The sequence below is a fragment of the Amyelois transitella genome, chromosome 17, assembly GCF_032362555.1.
Source record: "Amyelois transitella isolate CPQ chromosome 17, ilAmyTran1.1, whole genome shotgun sequence".
NCBI lineage: Eukaryota > Metazoa > Arthropoda > Insecta > Lepidoptera > Pyralidae > Amyelois > Amyelois transitella.
The window spans coordinates 5,162,730-5,188,870 of record NC_083520.1 but is presented as its reverse complement, the minus strand read 5'-3'; the positions used below and the strand labels follow the sequence as shown (position 1 = coordinate 5,188,870).

At 34.3% G+C, this 26,141-nt stretch overlaps 4 protein-coding genes across 4 annotated transcripts; 3 read left to right on the top strand and 1 right to left on the bottom strand.

Annotated features, from left to right (window-relative positions):
* The first annotated feature begins 146 nt into the window (after positions 1 to 146).
* On the top strand, positions 147 to 4,798 carry LOC106142229 (pickpocket protein 28). The gene is made up of 10 exons (XM_060948936.1): positions 147 to 270; positions 566 to 720; positions 1,291 to 1,402; positions 1,492 to 1,584; positions 1,887 to 2,026; positions 2,299 to 2,429; positions 2,682 to 2,741; positions 3,099 to 3,270; positions 3,472 to 3,645; positions 4,212 to 4,798. Exons 2-10 carry the CDS (start codon positions 686 to 688, stop codon positions 4,300 to 4,302), a joined length of 1,008 nt encoding a protein of 335 aa, XP_060804919.1. The 5' UTR covers positions 147 to 270; positions 566 to 685; the 3' UTR covers positions 4,303 to 4,798.
* A 798-nt stretch (positions 4,799 to 5,596) lies between these two features.
* Positions 5,597 to 11,439, bottom strand: LOC106142201 (pickpocket protein 28). Its single transcript, XM_060948935.1, has 13 exons — positions 11,283 to 11,439; positions 10,934 to 11,116; positions 10,723 to 10,852; positions 10,112 to 10,233; positions 9,671 to 9,776; positions 8,765 to 8,919; positions 8,426 to 8,537; positions 8,173 to 8,265; positions 7,464 to 7,603; positions 6,913 to 7,043; positions 6,740 to 6,799; positions 6,437 to 6,647; positions 5,597 to 5,811 (listed from the first exon to the last, which is right to left on the bottom strand). The coding sequence occupies exons 1-13, from the start codon at positions 11,297 to 11,299 to the stop codon at positions 5,634 to 5,636; spliced, it is 1,638 nt and encodes a 545-aa protein (XP_060804918.1). The 5' UTR covers positions 11,300 to 11,439; the 3' UTR covers positions 5,597 to 5,633.
* A 535-nt stretch (positions 11,440 to 11,974) lies between these two features.
* LOC106142200 (pickpocket protein 28-like) lies at positions 11,975 to 18,025 on the top strand. The gene is made up of 14 exons (XM_013343879.2): positions 11,975 to 11,991; positions 12,259 to 12,426; positions 12,893 to 13,022; positions 13,345 to 13,466; positions 13,679 to 13,784; positions 14,077 to 14,231; positions 14,673 to 14,784; positions 14,940 to 15,032; positions 15,232 to 15,371; positions 15,745 to 15,875; positions 16,562 to 16,621; positions 16,757 to 16,958; positions 17,352 to 17,525; positions 17,917 to 18,025. Exons 1-14 carry the CDS (start codon positions 11,975 to 11,977, stop codon positions 18,023 to 18,025), a joined length of 1,719 nt encoding a protein of 572 aa, XP_013199333.2.
* Positions 18,026 to 19,778: 1,753 nt separating this feature from the next.
* On the top strand, positions 19,779 to 24,585 carry LOC132902712 (pickpocket protein 28-like). Its single transcript, XM_060948846.1, has 11 exons — positions 19,779 to 19,830; positions 20,032 to 20,217; positions 20,413 to 20,542; positions 20,811 to 20,932; positions 21,276 to 21,381; positions 21,649 to 21,803; positions 22,080 to 22,191; positions 22,513 to 22,605; positions 22,909 to 23,048; positions 23,571 to 23,701; positions 24,377 to 24,585. The coding sequence occupies exons 1-11, from the start codon at positions 19,814 to 19,816 to the stop codon at positions 24,583 to 24,585; spliced, it is 1,401 nt and encodes a 466-aa protein (XP_060804829.1). The 5' UTR covers positions 19,779 to 19,813.
* The last annotated feature ends 1,556 nt before the right edge of the window (positions 24,586 to 26,141 follow it).

Below are 26,141 nucleotides of genomic sequence, written 5' to 3'. Positions count from 1 at the left end.
AACGATGCCAGTGTCCTGAGCACGTTGCCTCTTAATGTGGCGCATTGGAGGATTATTTTTATTTATTATTATTTTTTGTTTAAATGATGTTTTTGTTATTAAATACTCCCGTTTCACCCTTAGAATATACTTTTACTTTATCCAAAAATCTTTTCAATTTTCAGTCTTGAAATATTTGAAGATCTTACCTTGGTATGTGACAGCCATCTAAATTCAGCAATTGGTAGAAATTTCAGTAATCCAATAGATTCTCTATTAAATCTTGAAAAGGTAAAAACTATATTTCTAATTTATTTTTCTCAAAACTTCGGGTTATAATTTAGTTTTTTATAAAGATATAAGTACATTAAAATGTTCTAAAAATAAATTAAAGATTTCTTTTTTATTTTTAACCTTTATCTCTTATAGGTACCTAATGTAGTCTTTGTTTGAATTCAGACTATTACTATCTAACTGCCATGTAAGAGCAACAGACAGTGAGATAGACTTTCGTATTCGTAATACTAAGTATACTTAGGTTAAGAATATTTGGATAAATTACGTTTAATAAGATTTCGTCTTACAGGTAGCACCAACGATCGAAGAAGCATTCTTCGTGTGTAAATGGAAATACGCATTAACAGACACGTGTGCGGCCTTGTTTTCACCAATTCTAACCGAAGAAGGATTTTGCTTCACCTTCAATATGTTAGGGGCTGATGACATTTTTAGAAAGGAAAAGTAAGAGTTAGAATGAGTATTATTAACTTGTTCTTTCTCCTGGCTATAATATCGATTACACCTCACCATTCTAGAGAGGAGCCCGATCCCTTGACCATGGATCCTGGATAAAGTGGGTCAGGTTTTTACTCCAAGCGATACGACCCCCACAACCTTGGCAGGGAAACCGTCACTCATATTGGATCATGGTTACACATCCAGTTGCCTGAATGTGCAGATTTCCTCACGATCTTGTCCCTTACAGTTAGAGCATCGATTAGTATTTAAACTGATGTAGGTATACGTAGGTATAATTAACTAATTTACCAAATTTATCTCGCAATAATATTATCAAATAAATTCTGTTCTTCTTGCATGAAGAGAGTTATGAATGTGGATGAAGCGAAGGAAGTATGCAGAGATCGTGACAAGTGGAAAGAGGTAGTCTCTGCCTACCCCTCCGGGAAAGAGGTTTGATTTTATGTATGTATGTATGTATGTAATAAATTCTGTCAAGAAAAACAACAGACATGTGTTGTTAACTAGTATGTTTAAATAATTTGTACCTAAAATATAAGATTCATTTTTCAGTTTACATAGTGACTACGTATATTTAAAACATAGTAATAAATCGCCATCTTGGAATTCAGAGTCTGGGTACGCTGACGGTACAGGAAAAGATACTTACCCTCGAAGAGGATCGGTAAGCACCCTTCGAATTTTTTATATTTTTTTTAGGTCAAACTTGCTTGATATCAATTGTTTTTAGTTATGTAATATTTACAATTCCAGGGATATGGAGCTAACATGGGCCTTGTGTTTTTGGTAAATCAGAATAAAGGAGATATTGACTACCTTTGCCGAGGTCCTGTGCAAGGTTCCAAGGTGAAATAATACTGAAGACCCTAATAGTTAATTAATAACATGAAGAGTAGCAATCGCGACTCCATGTAGCTGACATAATGAGGAACCTCCAAGATGATTTCGATTATAAAAAATCAAATGCGCCATACAATGTTAGCACTTTCTACCTCGTAAGAGATAATGATGTAATTATATCTACGTATGTAGGTACCTATAGGCAAGACCATTTTATGGAACTCTCAAACGGGAGAAGCCCTGGAAAATATAAGAAATAGAATAATGTTTCTTCTATTATTCCAAAAATGTTTAATTTTTATTTTAAGGTTCTTTTGCATAGTCCTTCAGAATTTCCAAGGATATCCCATCAGTATTTTCGAACTGCTTTCAATCAAGAAGCAGTAGTAGCAGTCAAACCACAAATGTTGACAACATCTGAAACCTTACGGTCTTATCCTCCTGAAAGGTAATTAAGATAAATTTATATGTATTTGTTTTATACAGTTTATATCACCTGTCAATAAAAGGAAGAGGCTTTACACTTAAGGTTCTTTTTTAAGGCGATTTGGTAACAACCTGTCATAATTTGAATCTCATTCCATCATTAAGCCAACCAGCTGAACGTGGCCTTTCAGTCTAGTTGGCTCTGCGTACCCCATATGGGATAATTACCTGATTGTATATATGAATCACCTTTCATTATGTGCGATAAAGTATTTATTTTCAATTCTGTTATAGACGACAGTGTTATTTCTCGCAGGAGCGATACCTACATTACTTCAAAGTCTATACTCAATCAAACTGCGAATTCGAGTGTTTGACAAACCATACATATGCGAAATGTGGATGTGTGCATATCGGGATGCCGCGTAAGTTTATGTTATTATACGAGATTATGCAGGGATCATGACAAGTGGAAAATGTAGTCTCCACTTAACCACTGCAGTTTCGCCTTTTTCAAGAATAAAACTATACTTCTATATTATATCTACACTATTAAAACACTGTGTCTGTCGCTGTATCACAGCGTCTGTCTGTCACGGTTCCAAATCAATGTTTTTAATTTTACGTAAATCAATACGAACGCTGATGATGCCCTTATTAAAACATTTTCGTTACAGGTGGTCCTGGAATGAAAGTTTGTAATACTGGGAAAGTTGAATGTATGAACGGAGCACGCAGTAAGTACAAAAGATTATAGCACTTCATTTTTGTCTCATCTTACATTACTCCATGACTGGGTGTGATGGTGCTATTCTTTGACAAACAAATTATTATATATTTTCAGAGATACGACAAGGCCGAACGCAATTTTGATGACACATACATACAAATATACTTATAATCACGTCTTTAACCCTTACGGGGTAGACAAAACCGACAATGTCGGAAAGACAAAAGGCCACGTTCAGCTGTATAAATAAGCTAATTGATAGAATTGAGATTCAAAGAGTGTTTTTTATTACCTGCACGGAAAGAGAATATGACGACAAATTAAAAAAATCTTGATATTCGTATATACAATAATTTGGTTTCAGATGATTTCATGGAACAAGAATTGGATGCAATTTTGAAACAAGGAAAGCATTGCAATTGTCTACCGTCCTGCACATCCATTGAGTATGAAACTGAGATCTCTCAAGCTAACTATGATTTTAAGGCTCTTTGCAAAGCCTATAGAATAGGCGACGTGGATGGAATTAACGAAAAGTAAGATTGTTTCATAGGCATTTTACTATATTTTTTTATGTTTTTGCTAAGTATTAGAATTTTGTGATTTATCATTAATCAATTAGATTCAGATCAGTGTCAGGTTGCTAGCCTATGGCCTAATAATACAGTCCCAAGTTTACACAAGCACTCATCTTCTGGAACTATAAGTAATTACATTTTATTTTCTACTTTTTCTAGCTTTCTCATGTCCCGGGTGAAGGTATTCTTCAAATCGTCGCAATTCATAGCATCTCAGCGGCGGGAGATGTATGGAGTTATAGATTTCTTGGCCGACTGCGGAGGAATTTTCGGTCTATTTTTGGGCGTGTCTTTACTAAGTCTGGTCAAAATCGTCTACATAGTCTCTGGACGGTAATAAAACACATATTTCTTTACTAAGCCTATAATTTTAAAGACATTAGACATAGCTCCAAGGATAGAACGACTTAAACAACTATTTAGTAGAAGAAACTAAAATAAGAACTCATATTGATTAATGTTTTTTTTGTATTGTGTCGTATGGTACTATCTGTTTTAATAAAAGTCCATTCTCCATCTCTTTTTAATGGATGCCGTAAAAGGCGACTAAGGGAGTCAGCATACTCATCTAATGCAGATTTTACCGTAATCCAATATGTGTCAGGTTCATTCGATTCATGTTAAAACATTCTCATTTATTCATTCAAGGTTCTCTGCTAAACCCAATAGTAGACTGTTAGATAATGCTATTAGCATTAAGTCCGCCTATTGTACTTAACAAATTGTAATTGTTATAATAAAGAATAAAAAATAAAACATGATTAAATACATCCTATATTATATTGTGAAAAGGCGCACCCCGAACTCCTCTCCAGAGTTTAAGGAGAAAGAAAGAGTATGTTTTTTATAATTTGTTATAGTTGTGATATGTTTCTTTAATTTCTTTATATTTTTTACAGAATTTCCAATAGCTTGTCGGGAAGAAATAAAAGTAATGAGTCTGATGAATTTTACGAAACAGTAGCAAACACTAGTAGTGTCTTAAATTAAAATATAAAATTAAAAGTTAATTTTCTTTGTTTTATGACAAGTGTATTATTACTTACAAATCACAGGCATTGCCTAATTACAAGAAACAATAAAAGATTTGTCCCGTATTTATTTATTTTTACTACAATAATAATTAAACAACTTTTATTAAGATATCACAAGCAGGTAAAAAGAAAAGCAACTAACCATGTAAAGTGCAAGTAAGTAAGTATAGTTATCACACTTTGTGAAATAGAAAAATAACTAACATAGTTTGGTGTAAATGCTTACTAGAAGATCTGACACATTAATTTGTTTGTTTGGAGTCTTCGATTTCAGGAATCTGTTTATCTTCTGTTTCTGTCTTCTTAATGCTGCGTTTCTTTTGATACGCCACGCAACATAGTCTATACACGAAAAAAATACTAATTATAATCACTTCCTATCATAATCACTAATAATAAGCCATCGCGCGTGAATACGGAATGATGCTTTATAGCATGATTCAGAATTCACGCAAATATACAAAAATAATCCATAACGATTATTTTTGTATATTTGGTCGTAAGGTCGCGGTTTCATAATTTATTTTAAGATTCCTTTTGTTGTTATTTTATAAAATAGGTATTAGTGATTGTGGTATTGTTTAAATATTCGTTCAAATTACAAATTATTAATAATTTACATTTTATTTCTTTTTAGGTTAACTAGTATAGTAGGTTACGCATATACGCATAGATTTTCAGATATATATAACTAAGTTTTGGCTAATTTACATTCACTTTTTATATTAGTTTTATTTTCATTTGCCTGCATCAATTCCACCTAAAAATCATTATAGTTCAACTTTATAGTAAAATCGAAATCGAGAGAAGCTAAGAGAGTGAGAAATAGGCGTTTTTAAGAATCGGCAGAGGAAAGAGCACATCTGTTAAACTCTATGAGAGTTAGTGCGTCAACTTCTCGAACCAATGAAACCTCTCCCGAAAGAGAGATGCGATAAGCAGCTGACAGAGCGAGACGAGCTACATCTCGGGCATCTCAAAGCTCTTCTAAACCAGAGCTAAGGCTTACCATTTACTGAGAACAACATGTGTTATCCCGAGAAGCTGAAACTGCTTCACAACGAGAATTGCGACTCACAGCTGACACCGAACGGCGCATACATTATCTCGCGAGTATGAAACCTTCACTAAGTTGAAATTTAAAGAATCGCCAATTAATTGACCTTTTAAAAAACGACGGAAACGCGGATGAAGTCGCGGGCAACAGCTAATATGTACTAAAATCAAACAATCTGGTACCATCACATAACAGAACAGTTGACGCACTAGATTCAAAAAGAAATAAGCTTACCTTAGTGTTATAAAGTAAACAATTTCAGCTAGACTCAAGAATGAGAAGCCCATGAACAGCCCCAGCAGGCCGCCACAGTTGGCGAGGAAGTCTGTCTGGCCGTACAGCTCCGAGCGTCTGTACTGGATGAACTGTGGCGCCTTGAAGAATACTAATAGTCGGGTCATCAGCAAACTGAAAAAAGATTGTCTTATCACAAAATTAATTTCGGTAACCAAACGGTTAAGGTAAGTATTGACCTGAATAAAGAATGGACGGTTAGTACGAGTATACGTAATCAAGGATCGTGGTCAAAGGCGGACACCGGGTTCCTCGATCTCCTACTATGGGTTGAGGACAAACTCAGGTCAAATACCAGGAGTATGATGACTCGTATAATTTTCGTTTCGATACCGCGACTTATTATGCACATAACTAGTTATAATGATATAGGTACCTAATGCACATAAAAGATTATTGAAAAGCTTACACATTATGCTGAGGGTGTACCCTTTCGGGAACACCATACTACCTGCCTAATTTGTACATATTCTTGTTTTTTGTTATGGAGTTTTATGAATAAATTCTTTTTACTTCACTTTTTACTATTCGAATGAGTACGTGCACACACTGTTCTTCACGCAATATAATAAACAAACAGATAGGTAGATGTCTACGACGTAGCACGAAATCGTAAGCGATACTTTGGTCATCTACAAAATGTACGTCTACGAGCCACGAGTCTACGGCGTAGCTCGTTTATTCCTTGTAGTTTTTATTTGAAGGTATTTTTTACTATATTATTGATAATTTTCCTTACTTTTCGTCCACTTCCTCGTTAATTCCGACTCTATAAGCCTTACAGAGCTGCTTAAAGTCATAATCAGCCTGAGAAGTCTCCGCTTCATATGTCAGAGAGCTGCACCCGGGTAAGCAGTTGCAGCTAGCTGCCAACCGAGCGGCTTCGTCTATGGTTTCCTCCTGTGAATTTTGTTCTAAAACTTGCTTTACTCCCACTACCGAAAATTCCGCTGAAATTGAAAATAATAGTATAGAGTAGTGCCATTTTTTTGTGTAAATGCGATAATTTTAAAATTAAAATAAGAAATTTTAATATGCTTACATCTAGCATTTTTCATACACTTCACCTTTGCTGTATTGCACACTTTCATACTAGAATCATCTGTAAGAATAATGTGACATGAAGAAAACAGATAGATAGATGTTCCCGATTTGACTAAAGGAGCGAACTATGATGAACACAGATATTTGTACTATAAATATTATTTCTCTTACGCGGCATTCCAAAGTGCACACATCCACAACGGGAATAAGTGAAGTTGGTCAAACATTCTAATTCACAGTTCGTCTGAGTGTACACTTTGAAGTAACGTAAATATCTTTCATCTGAAAAGAAACACTGTCGCCTGAAATGTAAAAGATATCATTTAAATACTACAAAGCAAAATCGTTTTACAGAGTAACAAGAAAAGTAAAAAAAATCGGTTATAAAGTTAACTCTAAGAAATATGAAAAATGTTTTTTTTCTTATAGTAGAGTTCTTTGGTCCTAGACGAAGGCAGTAGTATAGTCGACTGATTACCTAATGCACTCTCTTTAGGGATAGACAAAAGGTATGACAAATCTAATCTCGAGATATGTAAGATATAGGATACACTATCTATATATAAGCAAAATTTCAAAGAGATCGGTTTAGTGGTTTTAACATGAAGACGGACAAATATGTTACGTTTATAAAATTAGTATGGATAATTATGTACTTTATGTTGGTACATAGACAAAAATTAACTCTTTTTAAAAAACTAAAAAATAACATAATTTCTGACCTCTCAGAGTCATAATCTCGCAATCCATCCGCTGTGGTTATCATCTTGGGAGTTACAGCTATAACTATTTCCTGTTTCAATGACGCTCGAAAATAAATGTCATTCAGCCTGGGAAACTCTGCTGGATTGTGTACCAAGATCTGAGATTTTAATGAAAGTTGTTAAACCATTAACCAATAATTTCGAAAGTTTGGGAGGATGTACGTTTTTTATTTATTTATAACATAATTTTATTCCACAAAATTGTTTACACAGATTATGTACCTACGGTCAGTGGGTTCCCTATTTATAACATAATTTTATTCCACAAAACTGTTTACACAGATTATGTCTACGGTCAGTGGGTTCCCTATTTATAAGGCTATAAGGCAAAAATACAAGTTTGAAACTTTGTTTGCTCCATTTTGTGTGATATAGATAGAATAACCTAGATAGAATTGTTAAACCTTTATTTATTTATTGCGGGGGGCTACCGTCATAAAACCCTGTTGTTAAAATCTACTCTAACCTACATTGTAGAAGTTAAATCTTCGCTCACTCCGCTTTGCGGTGGTCAAAAAGTACTAACAAACCTACTGCCATACAATTATGAAATACTAATTCAACGATACTATATATATTTTGAAGTTACGAATTCTGGTTATATAGTTAAAACATCCATCATCATCTCATAAAAATAAGTAATGAGAGGTTGAGCTAATTTAAATACCTTAAACCCTTGAATGGATTCTTTGCAAAGGTAATCTAAATCTTTTGCGTCAGTCTGCATCAAAAACACCACTCCCGCTTTAGCAGTGTGACCCTGAAATCATAATATTTTTCAAGTAAAGAAATAAGAAGGACCGCCCTTATAAAATAATCATACCGCTTTATATAATTTCACAAATTCGAAAGTAAACTTAAAGCACGGATAAAGTCATTAATAATTTCTTCGAGGTTAAGAAAAAAAACTCGATACTTACAGCGCCTCGGTAAGGGTAAGTGTCTAGTGGCAAATCAGGCGAATATCCGTCTTCCAAACTCCAAGAATTGGCTTCAATATCATGTTCTATGTAACTGTAATCTTTGTGTAAACTAAATAAAATATAAAATACTCAAGTTAACTATGAATTTCTTATAGACAAAAACAAAATTTTATCAACAAGTTTTTACAGTTATTCATTTTCATCGTCTATAACCCACGCAAACCAGGATCAAAGTGAAAAGACACACTCTGTCTCATCTCCACAGAGGTAAGGAGTCAGATTAACGTCAGGAAGATGAAGTTGTAGAAGACCTACACTGATTAATGAAACTCTTACTTCTCAGTTCTGAATAAATCCTCAGGCCTCAGAATATTGAAACTAAAGCACACCCCTTCGTCAGTGAGGACACGAGCGTTCAAAGTATCGCAGTATTCCGTCGTGCGATCCTTGAATTTACACACGAAGAAAGTTGAACTCGCATTTGTGGTCACCTGAAAGTATCAAAAAGTTCTTTATTTGTCATAATTATTGTATTACACTACAAAAAGACTCGAAGACCACGGCCATATTAGCTAATCCTAAAAGATTATTTTTTTCACTCGTTCTTTATACATTACTAACTTTTATCCGTAGCTTCGCCCGCCCGAATTTTGCGCCAGACGAAAGAATGCAGGTTTTTCACAAATCTCACAAAAACTATAGTTTTAAAAAGGATGAAATATGTCCTTCTCCATACTCTTAATTATAAATACGCAAAATTTTAAGAAGTTTTTTGTTTTTTTCAGTAGATGACGCGTAAAGAGATAACAAACAAACTTTTTGCCCATTTATTATTAGGTGGGATTGCCATGAAAGGTTTGGAAATAGTTTTTATTATCGGCTATCTGCTGTAATCCACCTTAGGTTTTTAAGCAATCAAAACTACAAAATCATGTCCCGGTTGCGTAAAATTAAAAATCCCATTTAATTTTCCGTTTTTAAATATTTCTTAGGGAAATTAAGGCCAATATTCTATAAGTTACCAGATTTTGCCTTGACTAGAGTTCGTTTGAAGACCTCCAAGTGCTATCTAAAGCAGAGACTTTTACATATGTTTATGCCGTTTTTCGATTGTTTCGTGGAAATTTCGATAATACTTATGGAGGAACAAACATCTTAATTTTTTGCATCCCACGGCCCAGTAGCTACGGCTGTACATTGTCAGTCATTGATGGTTAGAAAATAATGATTTCAAAACCTTACGTTTTGCAAATTGGCAACGGTTTCACTGCCGTCACTAAATTCCCTGCCCGTTGGAGAGGCCAGGTGGTCGTCACAAACCAGAGTCAAATCTTCGACCATATTTCGCCTGTAAGAACGTGACTGTTAATTTTCAGTTTAAAGCCCTACCAGTCAAAAGTCCACTACAATACATAGACATTCCTGAAAGCCCGAATGTTTATAAATTTGCGTTATCTAACGGCTTCCTACACCTTATGTTCTTAAATAGGTTTTTCGGACAATCGGCCGAGATGAAATGGGTGAAAAACATCTCACTCATTTCATCACGGGTCCGAGAGGTACTCTCTTTCCTTAACTTTACAATTATCAGTTTATTGTTGAGTCCTCTTAGTAAATATATTGATTCATTTCAGTCTTAGAAACAACATTTTTTTCAGAAGGAAATAAAAAAGCGACACTTACTTTTCTTCCGTCATATTAGCACGATCTAAAGAGTTATTGTAAAGATAATAATTTTGTGTGAAATTGAAAATCGTCGCCCTTGATTTAGATTCGAGACACATGGTTATTGCAGGATAAGGAATCTGTTGACGAAAAAAAGTAATCAATAGATTCAATAAATAAGCAAGAATATAAAAATAAAAATTAAATATTTATGGTTGAACTTGTTGAAATAACAAATTTGTAAGGGCAGGTGTCTGCTGTAGTTTTAATGAGCGTCGCAGAAACATGCAGAATTGGAATTAAAGAAGAAGATAAAATTTATACATTGAGACATCGTTGACGTAGTTTATAATGACAATGTAATCTATGTCGCGGACCTTGTATCACAACTACGAAATAACAAAAAATATTGTCTATTTTACGTTGCCGATTTTTTTAGTTTTGCCAATCCATACATATTTAAATTTGAAACAAATCCTAACTTCTCTCCAGAGACGAAGATGTCCGAAGCTAAGCATACATTGAGGAGTTACTCAAAACACAAGCAAGCATCACGCATGCAAGATACATCTTTGCATGCGTAATATAAGTATTTTTAACACTATTCGATATAATATTCAGCTACGTACCTGCCAAGTAGGAGTGGTTTTCTCAGCAAAAGTTACAATCACTGGGGTCGATGTCCACTTCATATAAGTCTTCATGATCAATCCAGCACATAACACACTTCCACATATGAAGGCAAACAACCAAAATACTCTAAAAAAATGTATGTCTTTTATTTTTAAATAATAATTATTTACATACTAATTATACAGGTATTTTTAAGGTACATATTACCTTTCGATATGAGTTCGTTCCTTTTCTCCGATGTATCTAAGTCCATGCAGATTAGAATTGCTTGAGTAATCTACGAGATATTCTTTGAAAAAGTTTTCCTTCTTTTTAGTTGGATTATCTTTTAAATATCCTTCTTTTGTGCAAACATTCTCGGAGTTTGAGCCCTTCCCAATACTTCCCGATCTATAAAAGAATACAATTTGATAAAGGTCCAAAGTATTATGGAAATACCCATATATAATATAATCATAAAATATTGTACTGTATAAAAAAGCAGCAAAATAAAAATAACAAATATGTTTAATCTTAAATTAACAACGAATAAATTTTATTAATGTCTTTTACTTACCTAGAGTGTCGCAACATTATTCTTGAGTTGCGATGAACCTCTAAATAATAAGTGTAGGTTAGACATTAGGTCGCTTTTGTAATTATGAACAACAGGCACCAATATTAGGCATTAGGGACTGAATATCCATGTTCGAATCAATTATAAAATTGAAATATTTTTTTCTAATATCTGACGAAGTGAGTACTATTGACCTTCAGAATGTGTCTACATTGAAAATGATGTATGTATGTAAATACGCAAATTTATAAATGAGTCATGACTGTTTTTGAATTATTGCTTTTCTCCCAATAACGACATATGTATATCCTCCACACAGACAGGAGACACTCCACAATATTTATTTCTTATTTTATATTCTAACCTTTGCTCACTTAAATACTCGTAGTACCTACCTACAATAAAGCGGTTACCTACTTTATCTGTAATTTAGATTCTTTTGATTAAAGCAGACTATTTTTTCTACGAAATAATAAGGTTATTTATTTAAATGTTAGTAACGTAGTACTTGAAATAAAATATACGCGAACAAACTCGAAGTAAGAAGTATAATATTAGATAGGTTTTAAAACACATGTCATGTTAATGCCTGAATTTCGCAGTCTCCATGGAATCATAAATGTCCTTAGCTTTTTATATTTAAACCAAGCCCAAAATATTCAAATTTCATTAGTTGACCTAATATTGACGTAATGAAGCCGCAGTCGAGGTTAGTGTTTTTAAATTATTCGAAAAGTACCTAATATGTACATATGTATATACTTAGTAAATAGTCTATATATAGTCCCAAATATATCAGAATATTGTAACAGTTTGTACCAAGCCATTAAAAAAACTACTTACCTACTTGCTTTCCTTCTAACTTTACGCCAGACAATTAGATGCAGTAAAGTTAAATAAGTAAAATTAAAAAATGAATAACAATAAATCAAATATATTTAATTATAATTATATTTTCCGTTTATTTTTATATAAGATCGGGGAGCGTCCAGAAAATTTCAGAACATCATGAACGGATGGAAGGCATTGAAATAAAGAGAAGGAAATGTACTTTTATGAAGGAATACATCATTGACTACACGGCCAACTCTAACCTTCACGGTCTCAAGTATATTGGGGAGAAGGAGCGAACAAAAACAGAGAAGTAAAACACGAAAATAAAGATAAATAAAAAAAAATGTTCCTTTGCACATTTACCCACAACATCATGACAGACAATAAATTTTAATCTTAATATTTAGGACTCTTCGGTAACAAAGTGACTTTGGTGACTGGCGGCAAACAACATAGGTCTAGAGATTTCAAATTTGGCATGGGTTTCATAAGGAGTGTAGGGGTGCACAAAGTGAGGATTTCCCGAAATTCACGCGGGAACAGGAATTAACGAGATTAACACACCTCTAGCACCTCCTCTAGCACAGTAATATACGTCCTCATGCATGTTTTTTTTGGTGCAACAGCGGCACTAAATGACTACCGTTCAGGATTGTGTTACGAGTAGGTACTCCTGAGAAATCAAGGAAACTCTTAAAATTTATTAAGTATTTATTAAGTAGGTATCATTTATCAGGTGAGTCCACAAATCAGTTATCACTTTTAAATGATTTCAGGTTATTTTGGTTGTTGGCATTTATTTGCTCCGTAGTTCTTTGCTCATTTTTGATCAGAAATGTTTGGAGGAAATGGAATGATAGTCCAGTTATAGTAAGCTTCGCAGAAAACCCGACCCCTGTCTGGCAGGCAAGATTTAATTTATGACTTTATTATAAACTTTATAAGTAAATCGAAATCATTCAGGCCAAAAAGAAAGACTTGCGAAGAAAATAAAGGAAAAATTATTCTTAAATTAAAATCCATATTTACGTTCCCTCCCGGCAATGTGGTTGACGTTAGCATCGTGTGGTTTTACCGTAGTTAGTACCGTCTTGTCCCCATGGCTAGGCGGATAGTTGAGAGTTCCTTCACACACACTTGTTGATTCTTCGCTAATTCTTGACCCATGTTAAACTTTCTGTACGTAAAGCACTATATCTTGTTTTAACAAAAATATATTTATCTTCAGATTCCATATCCCGCTGTGACAGTTTGCTTGGAGACAAAATCAAAAGTGTCTGTTTTTGATTTTACCGACAATTATCATCGGTATAACGTCAGTGCAGACCGAGGCAATATGACAAATCAGGAGTAAGTACTTTTCGTTAACATTTAACAAGAGCTTTCAAGTTCGTAATAGGTATATGCACTACAAATTATAGACTAACTTATAGAATTTATGCAGAAAGCTAGACATAACTTACATAAAAAGTCACGCTTTTTGCAAAAATGGTGGAGAATATTAATTGTCTTACAAAATAAGCTAAATAATAGATAATTATGTTGAATTTATTTATTTCCAGAATCGAGTACTTTGAAGATCTCACACTCGTATGTGATGACCATCTCTCCAACTCCTACGGTAGGAAATATGGCAATGGGAGTGTTTCTATAGCAAATCTCAAAAAAGTTAGTAAAGGCACTTATAAAATTTGAATATAATATAATAGTAACTACTCGTAAGTCTATCTGGTCATAAACACCCGGAAGATCAAATCGCAAAAAGTTTACGAATTTTTGCTTTGTTTTCTAACTTTAAAGTTTACAGGCAAAAATTATTTAAAGTACTTCATATTCTCACCTACCATCTTGTTTGTTACTACATTCATTTTTCCATTCATTCCCATCCATTCCCCATCAGACTCACAAAGGCTTTCGAGTACCTATTATGTAATAATCTCCCTTTTATTATGTGTATTAGGTGGCTCCAAACTTAACCGAAGCCTTCTTTGGTTGTCAATGGAAAGACGTACCAATGAAATCGTGTGAAAATTTGTTTTCACCAATTTTGACCGAAGAAGGGATTTGCTTCACTTTCAACACTTTACGCGCTGACGAACTGTTCAAAATGGAGAAGTAAGTTTACATCGAACGTAATTTTATAAAAAATAATCGTTCTCCGCAAAATAAGACCGTGCGAACACTTTTTACAAAATTGTGAATATCTCAATTACGACTCAACTTATTCTGAGGCATCAACATTGTGTTCACACCACGAACACAATTGTATTGACATATTCCAGACATAGGTACATTATAAATTTCATCATAAAAGTTATCACGTTACAACGTATAAACATACAAAAAAAGTATTTTCGCCCCAAGACTGGCTAATTTATAAATATGATTTTAACATTCGATTTTATAAGCCAAGAAGGCTTATAAAAGAGAGTGACCATTCAGGGTTTGATTCCCAGCATTGTGGTTATTCTTATGACGTATATCGTATCATATCTCAAATACAAAAATATTGTCCTTTGAGTATTGTTCATTCATTATTGAACTATTTGTTTACAGCTTGAATAATGACTATAAATATCTGGAGCACAATAACAAAGCAATATCTTGGAATTTAGAAGACGGATATGCAGAAAATACTCCTTTGGAAACTTATCCGAATAGGGGTTCAGTAGGTTTCGCATTTTATGATGTTGACAATTTATTTTGAGTAAAACTAAAACATAAGCTATTAAAGTATACTCTTATACATTATATTCTCTATGCACTTTACTCCAATCAATATTAAATATTAAGTATGTTAATAAAAAAAAATTAAAATTTCAGGGAAGCGGTGCCAAATCTGGTTTAGTATTTTTAATGAAAACTAGAATGAGCGACTTGGATTATCTCTGCCGCGGGCCCGTACAGGGATTTAAGGTGATATAAACTCATGATTTTTTGGATAATTTAACATATCATCTTCCCATTAGATTTTCGTTTTGAAAGACCATCTTTACTGTAATAGTGCTTTGCCAAAAGAACGAAACTATAATGTTTACGACCGTAATCTTTAAGAATATACTTGTTTCTAATTACAGGTATAAACCTATAATAATGGTATGATATTTTTTTTAAGGTTTTGCTTCATAATCCGGCGGAGTTACCAAGGCTTACACAAAGCTATTTCCGTTCAGGTTTAAACCAAGAATTAGTTGTTGCTGTAAAACCAAAAATGATGACAACTTCATCGGGTCTGAGGCCCTATGACCCTGAAAGGTACAAGTGAAAATTATATTTCAAGCTTTTTTTTTTTCAAATTTAAGACTGAAAAGGAAATCGATTTCTTACGACTGTGCTTGATTTATGAAGGTTTGTTATTATTTTAATTGCTGTGTGGTTACCGGCAGTTTTAAACGGGACCGCTATCTCTATATCATGGGTCCATGTCGTAAAAGGCAACTAAGGGAATATGCACGCGTTCATTTATTGCATTTACCATGAGCCAATAAGGTTGCGTGGTTGCGCAGGACATCGCTTCGTGTACTTACGCAGGAAGAAAGACGAAGAATGGTTATTTTAATTAGAATTTACACAATTATATATTTTTATCTGAAGAACTTTACCATAAGATTTTTATTTTCTTATCCAGACGGCAATGCTATTTCCCAACTGAGCGATACCTACGGTTCTACAAGGTGTACACTCAGTCAAATTGCGAGTTTGAATGTTTCACTAACTACACATATTCAAGATGTGGTTGTGTCCACATCAGTATGCCACGTAAGTATTATACCCTAAGTATGAAAACTTAACTCTCTCTCTCTTCAGCCCGTCTCTACCCCTTGGGTGTAGGCCTCCTTCAAACTACGCCATTCATCGCGGCTCTGTGCCACTTGCATCCATCTTGTCCCTGCTATCTGTCTGATGTCGTCGTCCCAACGCATCTGGGGTCTCCCTCGGGGACGTTTTTCACCCCATGGTCGCCACTCGAGTAACCGTTTGCTCCACGTATCGGTCTTGCGCGCCATATGACCAGCCCATTCCCACTTCAGTCTAGCCACGCGTTTGATAACGTCAGTGACTTTGCTCTGGTGCCTCAGCCACTCGTTTGTTTTGCGGTCCCGCAACGTGATTCCAACCAGTTTTCTCTCCAGTGCCCTCTGGGCCACACTTAATTTATGCAGTATGTCCTTGGTGAAGACCCAGGTTTCAGCACCATAGGTGAGAACTGGCAGGATACATTGGTCGAAAATGCGTGCCTTTTGTTCGGCCTTGAGATTCATTTTAAAGGCAAACTCGAGGTTGGAATAGGCAGCCCAGGCCAACTTAACTACAATAAGGTAAACAAAAATATTCCACATTAAGACTGTGAAATCAACAGGTATGACTAGATTAACAAATGACTTTATACCTACATAAATATGAACTAATAATTCTGATTTTAAAAATGTTTTGATTCTTTACAGATGATCCTGAAATGAAAGTTTGCAACACAGGAAGTATGACGTGTGTTAAAAAGGTACAAAGTGAGTATTTCCAAACGTGCGAATTTATAAATAAATGTACTTACATATTGTGTAAAAAATTTTTATTTATATTTAAGGCCCTTTTATTTATCACCATTATGTATATTAACTGTGAACATAAAATATACTTTTCAGTGGAATTGGTCGTAGTGGAAGTGGAGTCTTACCTTAAAAAGACATTAGATTCTGAGCTAACCAACGAAGCACGGAGGATCGCTCATAACTGCAAATGCTTGCCAGCCTGTACCTCCATCGAGTATGAAGCCGAGATATCTAAAGCAGATTACGACTGGAAAGACCAAGTCTTCAAGTCAGACTATGTTGGAATGGACGACGAGTAAGTATGAGAATATGTATGGCCAACCCATTGTCTCTGCTTGACGGCGACGCCTACACAATGACAAAAGGGCGAAGAAGAAGAACTGATTTTTAATCTGTAGTAGGTACCCGCAATAATTAAGTTTCTTTGAAATCATACAATCAATCTGTAGGCTCTCAGTAGAATAAAAAATGCAGCGAAATTTACTTAGCTTTTCTATTTCAACTAAGATTGCCGACCAATCAAAACTCCATTTTGCATTTCGATAGACAACAGCGATTCGGTTTATCAATTGTGAACAACGGATTCGACCGACCGAAAATATATCATTCATGCTTATCCATGATGATTACTACTTTTAAAATTTTTATACTTATTTAATTTTATATAGGTATTTTTCTTAATGTTCAGCTCCCAATGTTCCCGAGTGGCAGTATTCTTCAAGGAGCCGCAGTTCATCACGTCCAGGCGCTCGGAGCTGTACGGCCAGACAGACTTCCTCGCTAACTGCGGCGGTCTGCTGGGGCTGTTCATGGGCTTCTCTTTGCTCAGTTTGGCGGAAATATTGTACTTTTTGACATTGAGGTAAAAAGCGTAATTGTTCTTTTCATAATCGATTTCATTTAGTTTTAATTTGAGTTCATTTTAATTAAGTAAAGAGAAACAAATTTAAATAACATTGACAAAATTATTACAATTTCTAAACTATATTATATAATAAATATTATTTTATAATAATTGTAAGCATAGTTTCTAAGTTGGTATGTCTAATATTATATGGTTAGTGAACTTAAGAAAAATAAAATACCTATTTTGAAATCTCCCCGTTACTGACATAGCCAGCACGACTATAGACATTACTAGACAACAAAATTAGGTAGGTTGACATTACTATAAAATTATGGTACGGGAATTATAAAAATTTATGTTTAACGTGTGCAGTTAAAATGTTAATAAACAGTATCTTTTTCAACAGATTGGTATGTGTATTGTGGCGTCGCCGAAAAGTGCATGGAAATAATCTGCCGAAGGCGATAGACAACTTCGCCAGTGAAAATGAAGACAAAGTCAATGAAGTCTACTAAAATGTAGGATTTTGTTATTTTATGTGACACTTTTCCTACTACATTAAAAATATAAACAACGAAACTGGAATTTTATTTAAGCGTGTTATAAATATTTTTTTAAATACTATAACGTCACGTAAGGCAGGCAAAGATGTCCACTTGCTAAGAACCCTGCAAGTCGGATGTATACTCTTGACGTCAATTTCCATCAGAACATGGCCAATTTGATCAAGGTTTAGATCACCTACATCGTCGACACCTATCAACCGAATTACACGGACCTTGTAGCTGCTTATTTTATAAGAATAAAGAAATATAGTTTATTACATTCAATTAAAAAATAGAAACATTTTAACCTCCACAACTGATTTTCAAAATAGAAATACCATTACTGCATCCAGCATAAAGTCATCCATATAAATTTGTTTGAAAAAAATCAAATTTTTAATTTCTGTTCTAACAGCCGAATTTTGAAGCCAACTACTGAAAATTATTAATACCTGATTTATTAGTATCTGTTTGCTATTTTCTAAAGACTGACTGATAGATAATGCTTCAAGTATTAAATTCACCTTTTGTAGCTTTCAAGTTTAAATAAGTTTTAAAAGTAGTATAAATTGGAAAGGTATAAAGTTAGATACGAATAATTATGTAGGAACTTAATCATCTTTACCCATTTTTTTATATTAAAATTGAGGTAAACATTCATTAAACAAACCTATTGATAAAAGTGGGGCACACCCAGGTATCTTGTTTTTTAAGAACTCACAAGGGAAATTTAATATATACGTACATTAGTTTAATAAATTAATACAAAATCGATAATCATGAGGTACTTACTCGTAATACTTTAAGTTCTGCAAAATTCTACATTTTGCAGTTTATTTCGACCAATGCCGATTAACTAAGAATACTAATGAGACTGTTTGTTCCTATACGAATATAAATCATACGAGGTCATAATTTATGGTCTTCAGTCAAATCTTTCTATTTGCCTTATATATATTTTACCAAAAGCTCACAAACTACACTTGATAAGCTATGACAGATAAATCGATAAACGATACGCGTAAAGTAAAATATTCGAACGAATAAAACGAACGATTGATTGAAAAAGACGCGTTGATGTCTTTTCAATTGTTTTAAGTTGAAACATAAATTTAATCACGCTATATCTCTTGCGGGTAGATAGAAGCGTCTTAAAAGACTGAAAGGCCACGTTCAATGATTTAACTAGTATTTTACTTAAAAAAAACTACGCATCTTCGGACATCAATGTGTATGCACATACTAAATAAGATCATCATCCTCCTGGATAACGTCCAGTTACATCCTCACCTCTCTGGACGGAAGCCCGCCTGTGACCTGGGATCCTGGACGCAAGAGACTTTCGTCAAACCTCCGAATTCTTTACATGGGAAACTAAACCAGACCTATTGGATCATGTATAGATATCCAGTTGTCCGAAAGTGTTGGTTTGAAATTGACATAGTTGCCTTAGAATAAGAAAATACGTTTTTGTATCATTTTTTTTGACGAATGCTCCGGTTTCCATATTATCCTTTTGCAGTCGAGTAAAATGGAAGGTCGTGAATTGTTATCGTTCTGTGCTCTATGTTAAATACCTACCTTTCGTTTCATATCATTGACAGTCACGTAAACATTTCATACTTCGTTGAAATTTTAATTTCATAATTGGCAGCGTCTCCTTAGGGAACCGTTACAGTCGCTCACTGGTCGTATTTAAACCAAGCCCGAATTAGTAGAATTTTCGAATTACATCAGCCGTCATCAAATATAGACGTTATGAAGCGTCATTCAAGGTAAGTGTTACATTTACAATAGAATAAAGAAATTGCAAGGCAGTTTTGGAATGAAATTCGTAGATACTTTCATTTATTATAAAGGGAAAGGAAAAGATTCTTCTTATTACAATTTATTATTACCGTTATGAGAAAATGTTAACAGACCTAATACGTAATACAAACTCGTTAAATGTCTTTTTATTATAATTCAATTTTTAGATCTGAAAGTGTGGGGAAGGTCGCAGAAACATTGGAAGAGAAACAGAATAAATTATATTTCGATGACTTACATAAGAGGAAAAAGAAAAGGAGCTTCTTCAAAGAGTACATCATTGATTACACGGCTAACTCCAATCTTCATGGTCTAAAATATATAGGCGAAAATCAGAGAACCCGAGTGGAAAAGTAAGACTGTCTTATTATCAATAAGTAAACGTACTAATATTATAATACTTACCTAATACACGTGAGTTAATGACTGGAAGACAATGCATATCCAAACGTGCACGTGTAGCGTCTCTTCTATAACGACTGCTTTATGGCTAAAGACAGGAATTTATGAGCAAAAGACATTCCGCTAAAGATAGTTTTTTTTTTCAGAATATTCTGGTTGTTCGCATTTATTTGCTGTGTTATCCTTTGCGCTGGTCTGATCAGAAACGTATGGAGAAAATGGAATGACAGCCCAGTTATTGTTAGTTTCGCAGAAAATACCACTCCAGTTTGGCAGGTAATATAACGTACCACTCGTATAAGTTTGTGAAAGGAACCAAAGTTACAACTGTTCAGATTATCTGGGCTCGCAAGACTTAATTATTTGAAGCTTAAAATATGAAAAATAAAGTTATATGGAAATTACGGTTTATTTATATATGGACTTGGTTTTTAATACGTGTAATACGTATTAAAAAAAAATTAAATAGTTTTATATTTTTCAATATTTTTATATCAATATTTTTAATGACTTCAATTGATCAAGAATTTTACATTAACTTCAGATTCCATACCCAGCAGTCACGGTATGTTTGGAGACCAAAGCCAAGGCATCAGTATTTAATTTTACAGAAAATTATCACAAATATAACAGCAGTGGAGTACGGAGTAATATGACTCAAGAGGAGTAAGTACATACGCTTCAGTCAGAAATGCTTTTATAAAATAAATATCAAAGAATTCTTGCCATATAATTAAACTAGCGACCCGCCCCGGCTTCGCACGGGTGCAAAATTCGGAAAAAATTATACATAAAAATCTTCCTCTTGAATCACCTGTTACAAAAAACCGCATCAAAATCCGTTGCGTAATTTTAAAGATTTAAGCATACAGACAAACAGACTAAAATAGCGACTTTGTTTTATACTATGTAGTGATATATTTTATAAATCTTATCAAGGCTTGCTTTTGTGTTAAATTTTGAGACAATCATTGCATTTAATTATATAAATTATTACCATTCTTTCCAGTATAGAATATTTTGAAGATCTTACACTTGTTTGTGACGACCATCTTGCTTATTCGGGCGGTAGGAAATTCGGAAATGGAAATGCTTCAGTAACCAACCTGAAGAAAGTGAGTTTATTTCTGTGAATGATAAGATTTTTTTTTGCGATGGGCTACACTTTTATCATTAACCTCCATCTTACCTTGATAGTGATTTACTATGTTGGCTCTCTCCTACCCGTAAGATATAAAGACGTGTCATTACGAAGAAAGACCATAAAAGTTTAAAGCATTAGACATATACCAACTTAGCATCAATATTGCAAAAATCTTAAGTTATTAGGTTCTTATATTATTTACTAGCACCTCCCTGGAAACTTTTGATTTTCTTTTTAGGTATCACAGAATTTATCAGAAGCTTTTTTTGCCTGCAAATGGAAAGATATACCGAAGCAGACCTGTGAAGACCTATTCTCACCGATATTGACAGAAGAAGGCATATGTTACACTTTCAACACGTTACGAGCCGACGAAATTTTCAGAATGGAAAAGTAACTTACCACGATATCAACTTATTGCTAAAACGATTATACATTCTATGTTGTTTAAAATATCAAAACTCTATTTAGATAATTACGATTATATTGTCTATAGAGCTTCTCTTCTTTGCTCTTTGCAAAATAACAACTCAATAGAGTACCAAAGTACTTAAAGCCCTTTTACTTGCAACAATCCCAAAAAAACTATTCTTTATTACTTGAAATAAGCTTGAAATGCTTTAAAGTTGAATTAATTGATTTTTTTTATTGAATTGTATTCTTTTCCAGTTTACATAAAGATTATCAATATTTGGAACATGAAAATAGAGCGGAATCATGGAATTTAGAATTTGGTTATGCCCCAACTACGCCAATAGAAACCTATCCTCATAGAGGTTCGGTGAGTACTTTTTCTATTTACATTAAAATTACACTTAAACTTTCTAATTCTTCTTCCTGGCGTTAATCATGGTTATATCCTCACCTCTCTGGAGACAAGCTCAAGGTGCGCCTTTAGAGTAAGTCCGGTTTTACACAAAGCGAACTCCTGTCTGACCTCCGCAATCTATGCTGCAGGTACCTAACTATATTGGTTACACTATCCAGACATATTCGTTTGAGTGCTAACCGATGCTTTTTCGATTATTCAGGTTAACGCTCAATATTATACAAATTTTCTTAACAGTTTATATACTTATACTTACCATGGACTAATATTCAGGGGTATGGTGCTAAATCCGGATTAGTGTTTCTAATGCGAACAAGGGAGAGTGATTTGGATTATCTCTGTCGAGGACCTGTTCAAGGCTTTAAAGTAAGTACTTAATATTTCTAACAATATTCAAACTTCCTGTTTCCAGCAATGCACATTGTATTCATTGCAAATTATCTCAAAGATTTATTTCTTTATGTAGGTAATAACCAACATTCACATGCAACATTAAACACAATAGAAATTTACAAAAATTATTCTAAGGTTAGGATTTTTTAAATAAGCATGAAAGCAACCTCATGTAAAGCAAGTCTAGCAATAAATTAGAGGCATTTAACTCAAAATAATAGCTTTAGAAAAACTCTTTAAATACCTATGTATAAAACCTATGTACAAATTTTTCAGATCCTACTCCATAACCCGGCTGAGTTGCCGAGGCTCACACAAAACTATTTCCGTTCACCTCTTAACCAGGAAGTAGTTGTAGCTGTTAAACCTAAAATGATGACTACCTCCTCAGGATTAAAACCGTACGACCCTGAAAGGTAATTTACTTACGACTTCCTCCCGATTACATCCTCACCTCTTTCGAGAGGAGCACGAGGTCCTTTGACAATCTTTCGTTTAGTTGTAAAAACATCGTGTGAAAGAACTACCTTCTGACCTCCGTAGGGGAACCTTACATTATTCTAATAATTTGGTTCTTGGTTACAATTAAAAGATAATTTACTAATCTTCGTTTGAGTTAATATTGCACAAAAGTCCAAAAATATTAAGAATTATTAGTAGTCACTTGGCATTAATTTGGTAATTATGTAAGCATCCTACCTACTTACATTTATTTGTTTGATTTATAAAATTATGATAAGCAGCCAAATTTCTCTTTTCACATTAACTCTAGCTATGAATCAATATTCAAACAAGTCATAGCAAAACATTACATAACTTTTTAAATTTATATTTATCTAACAAGTTAAACAAGTGTCGATTTTATTGATTTTTCTGAGCTTTAAAAACTCCGGATAAAAATTTGAGCTATTACAGGTTTATTTCCTTTTTTATTCTAGACGCCAATGCTATTTCCCAACTGAGAGGTATCTTCGGTACTTCAAAGTTTATACTCAAACAAACTGCGAGTTTGAGTGCCTAACAAACTACACCTATGCTAGATGTGGATGTGTGCATATAGGAATGCCTCGTAAGTAATTTTATACAGATTAGAATTGAAATAGAAATATTCAGGTTGAATCTTTATTTTGTTTTGTATTTTAGATGGTCCTGAGATGAGAGTTTGTAATACCGGGAGTATGCAATGTATCAAGAAAGTACAAAGTAAGTACACTATGTGCTACGTATATTTCATGCTATAAAATAATACATACATATAATCACGTCTAAGTATATCCCGTGTGGGGTAGACAGAGCCAACAGTCTTGAAAAAACTGATAGGCCACGTTCAGCTATTTGGCTCCAAGACAGAATTGGGATTCGAATAGTGACAGGTTGCTAGCCCATCGCCTAAAAGAATCCCAAGTTTATAAGCCTATCCCTTAGTCGCCTTTTACGACATCTATGGGAAAGAGATGGAGTGGTCCTATTCTTTTTTTTATTGGTGCCGGGAACCACACGGCACTTTAATATGTTTATTGAAAATTAAAGAACTCCTTCCTCCAAGTAGTTTACGCTCCCCGTGTGACTATGGGGTGCCTACTCGAGATAATCAGAGTGCCCAACCCAGAATTTTACTAACAGAATAGTCTATTGGCGCCGCAAATAGTTTGCTTACTCCAGACCACCAAAAGAAGCTAGCCCCTTCGTGCATACGAATGAAGTTACGCATGAAATTATCAAAACTTTATCCTCAAACTTTCAGTGGAATTGGTAGTAGTGGAAGTGGAATCAAGCTTAGAGAACCAGAAGTCCGAAGCATCAAACGAAGCGCGTATGATCGCGCACAACTGCAAGTGCTTGCCTGCCTGCACGTCCATAGAGTACGAATCGGAGACTTCCCAGGCGGACTATGATTGGAAAGCTATATTCAGAGTCCTCAAGTTGGATTACACTGAAATGGATGAAGAGTAAGTGTACAAGGGAGCATGGTAACAATTGAACTAATAATCTTCGTGTTCCAAAAATTTTAAAGACATAATATGAGAAACTCAATCTTTATATACCTGTAAATTTAAGTAATATTTTTTTAAAATACGTCGCGTTGGTATTCTTTTAATGTTTTTGCGGAATAAAAAAGGCTACTTTTTTCTGGAAATACCCACGGGAGCAAAAGCTAGTTAGTTCTAAAATTCAAAATATTTATTCATTATATTTCTGTTCTTAAAAATTTTCACGGCAGCAAAATCGCGGTATCTCTTTGCAAATATTGACTATTTGTAATATTCCATTCAGCTCCCAATGTTCCCGAGTGGCAGTATTCTTCAAGGAGCCGCAGTTCATCACGTCCAGGCGCTCGGAGCTGTACGGCCAGACAGACTTCCTCGCCAACTGCGGCGGTCTGCTGGGGCTGTTCATGGGCTTCTCTTTGCTCAGCTTGGCGGAAATTATTTACTTCTTGACTTTAAGGTATCAACATTATCACACATGTCCATTTACCACACTAATTCGACTAAAAAGACAAAAGCAGCCGAGGTAGATCTCTAAAGAAGGTTAGGCCAGGCTCAGATCATAAAATATAATACTTAGTTAAAACCATACATATGGTCACGTCTATATCCCTTGCGGGGTAGACAGAGCCAACAGTCCTGAAAAGACTGAATGGCCACGTTCAGCTATTTGGAAACCATCACTTACTTTTTTATTAAAATCGGCCAGTTTTTATTTAAAAATTAAATAATATATGTTTTCTACCTGCTGCCTATCCTATCTGTTCCAAGTGGCTGTGGCATAATGCAGATAAAATATGTGTCAAAAATTTCACAACCATGCATAGTAGGTAAGACGATCTTTTGCATTCTTTATTTTTTATTACAGATTATTCTGTGTTCTATGGCGTCGAAAGGCAGCAAAGAAACATGAATCTGATCTTCCGAAGGCTGACGATATCGATTCAAAAGGCGATAAGCTGAAGCAACTTTACGTAGATTAATATATTTGTCAATTCTCACTTAAGCGTAGGTACACAATGTAGGTTCTGTATGCTGTTTTGAACAACCTTCTCGCGAAAAAGGGACATATAGGTACATACCTAGTTAGATGCTGATGACGAAAAATATTTCCAAAGATCGACGATTGTAGTAGGTACGATAGGAAGTGCTAATAATTTTATTATTATCTATAGTACTAAATGAATATCAATAAAATAAGTCGGCTATATCGGTGGGTAGGTTATTAAAATACCTACTACTGACCTAGACATTGAGTTTTTCGTAGCTGAAACTTCGAGCTAACAAGCTAGGTAGGTATCTCCAAATATTATTCATAACACCGCATGTACAGTAAACAGCAGAAAAACCTGACCTCCTCCTTTAGTGATGTGTACATGGGATGTTTGTATGAAAATGGTATTATGTTCGCTGCAGTTCTGAATATATTTCACGAAAACAACGTTTGAAACCGTACCTATACAAATTCGACATATTTATATGATGTCCTATATAAATCTTATCTACTTATCTAAGTATTAC

Bases quoted from the DNA above. Each gene is read 5' to 3' on its own strand.
- LOC106142200 (XM_013343879.2), top strand. The intron at 13,467-13,678 runs GTAAGTACTTTT...ATTTATTTCCAG, and splicing joins GGCAATATGACAAATCAGGA to AATCGAGTACTTTGAAGATC. The intron at 13,785-14,076 runs GTTAGTAAAGGC...TATGTGTATTAG, and splicing joins CTATAGCAAATCTCAAAAAA to GTGGCTCCAAACTTAACCGA.
- LOC132902712 (XM_060948846.1), top strand. The intron at 20,218-20,412 runs GTAAGACTGTCT...TTTTTTTTTCAG, and splicing joins CAGAGAACCCGAGTGGAAAA to AATATTCTGGTTGTTCGCAT. The intron at 20,933-21,275 runs GTAAGTACATAC...CATTCTTTCCAG, and splicing joins AGTAATATGACTCAAGAGGA to TATAGAATATTTTGAAGATC.
- LOC106142201 (XM_060948935.1), bottom strand. The intron at 8,266-8,425 runs GTAAGTATCGAG...TTATGATTTCAG, and splicing joins CTTACCCTTACCGAGGCGCT to GGTCACACTGCTAAAGCGGG. The intron at 7,604-8,172 runs GTATTTAAATTA...TTAAAATCTCAG, and splicing joins AATCCATTCAAGGGTTTAAG to ATCTTGGTACACAATCCAGC.
- LOC106142229 (XM_060948936.1), top strand. From the start codon at position 686: ATGTTAGGGGCTGATGACATTTTTAGAAAGGAAAA. The intron at 721-1,290 runs GTAAGAGTTAGA...TTCATTTTTCAG, and splicing joins GACATTTTTAGAAAGGAAAA to TTTACATAGTGACTACGTAT. The intron at 3,271-3,471 runs GTAAGATTGTTT...TACTTTTTCTAG, and splicing joins GTGGATGGAATTAACGAAAA to CTTTCTCATGTCCCGGGTGA.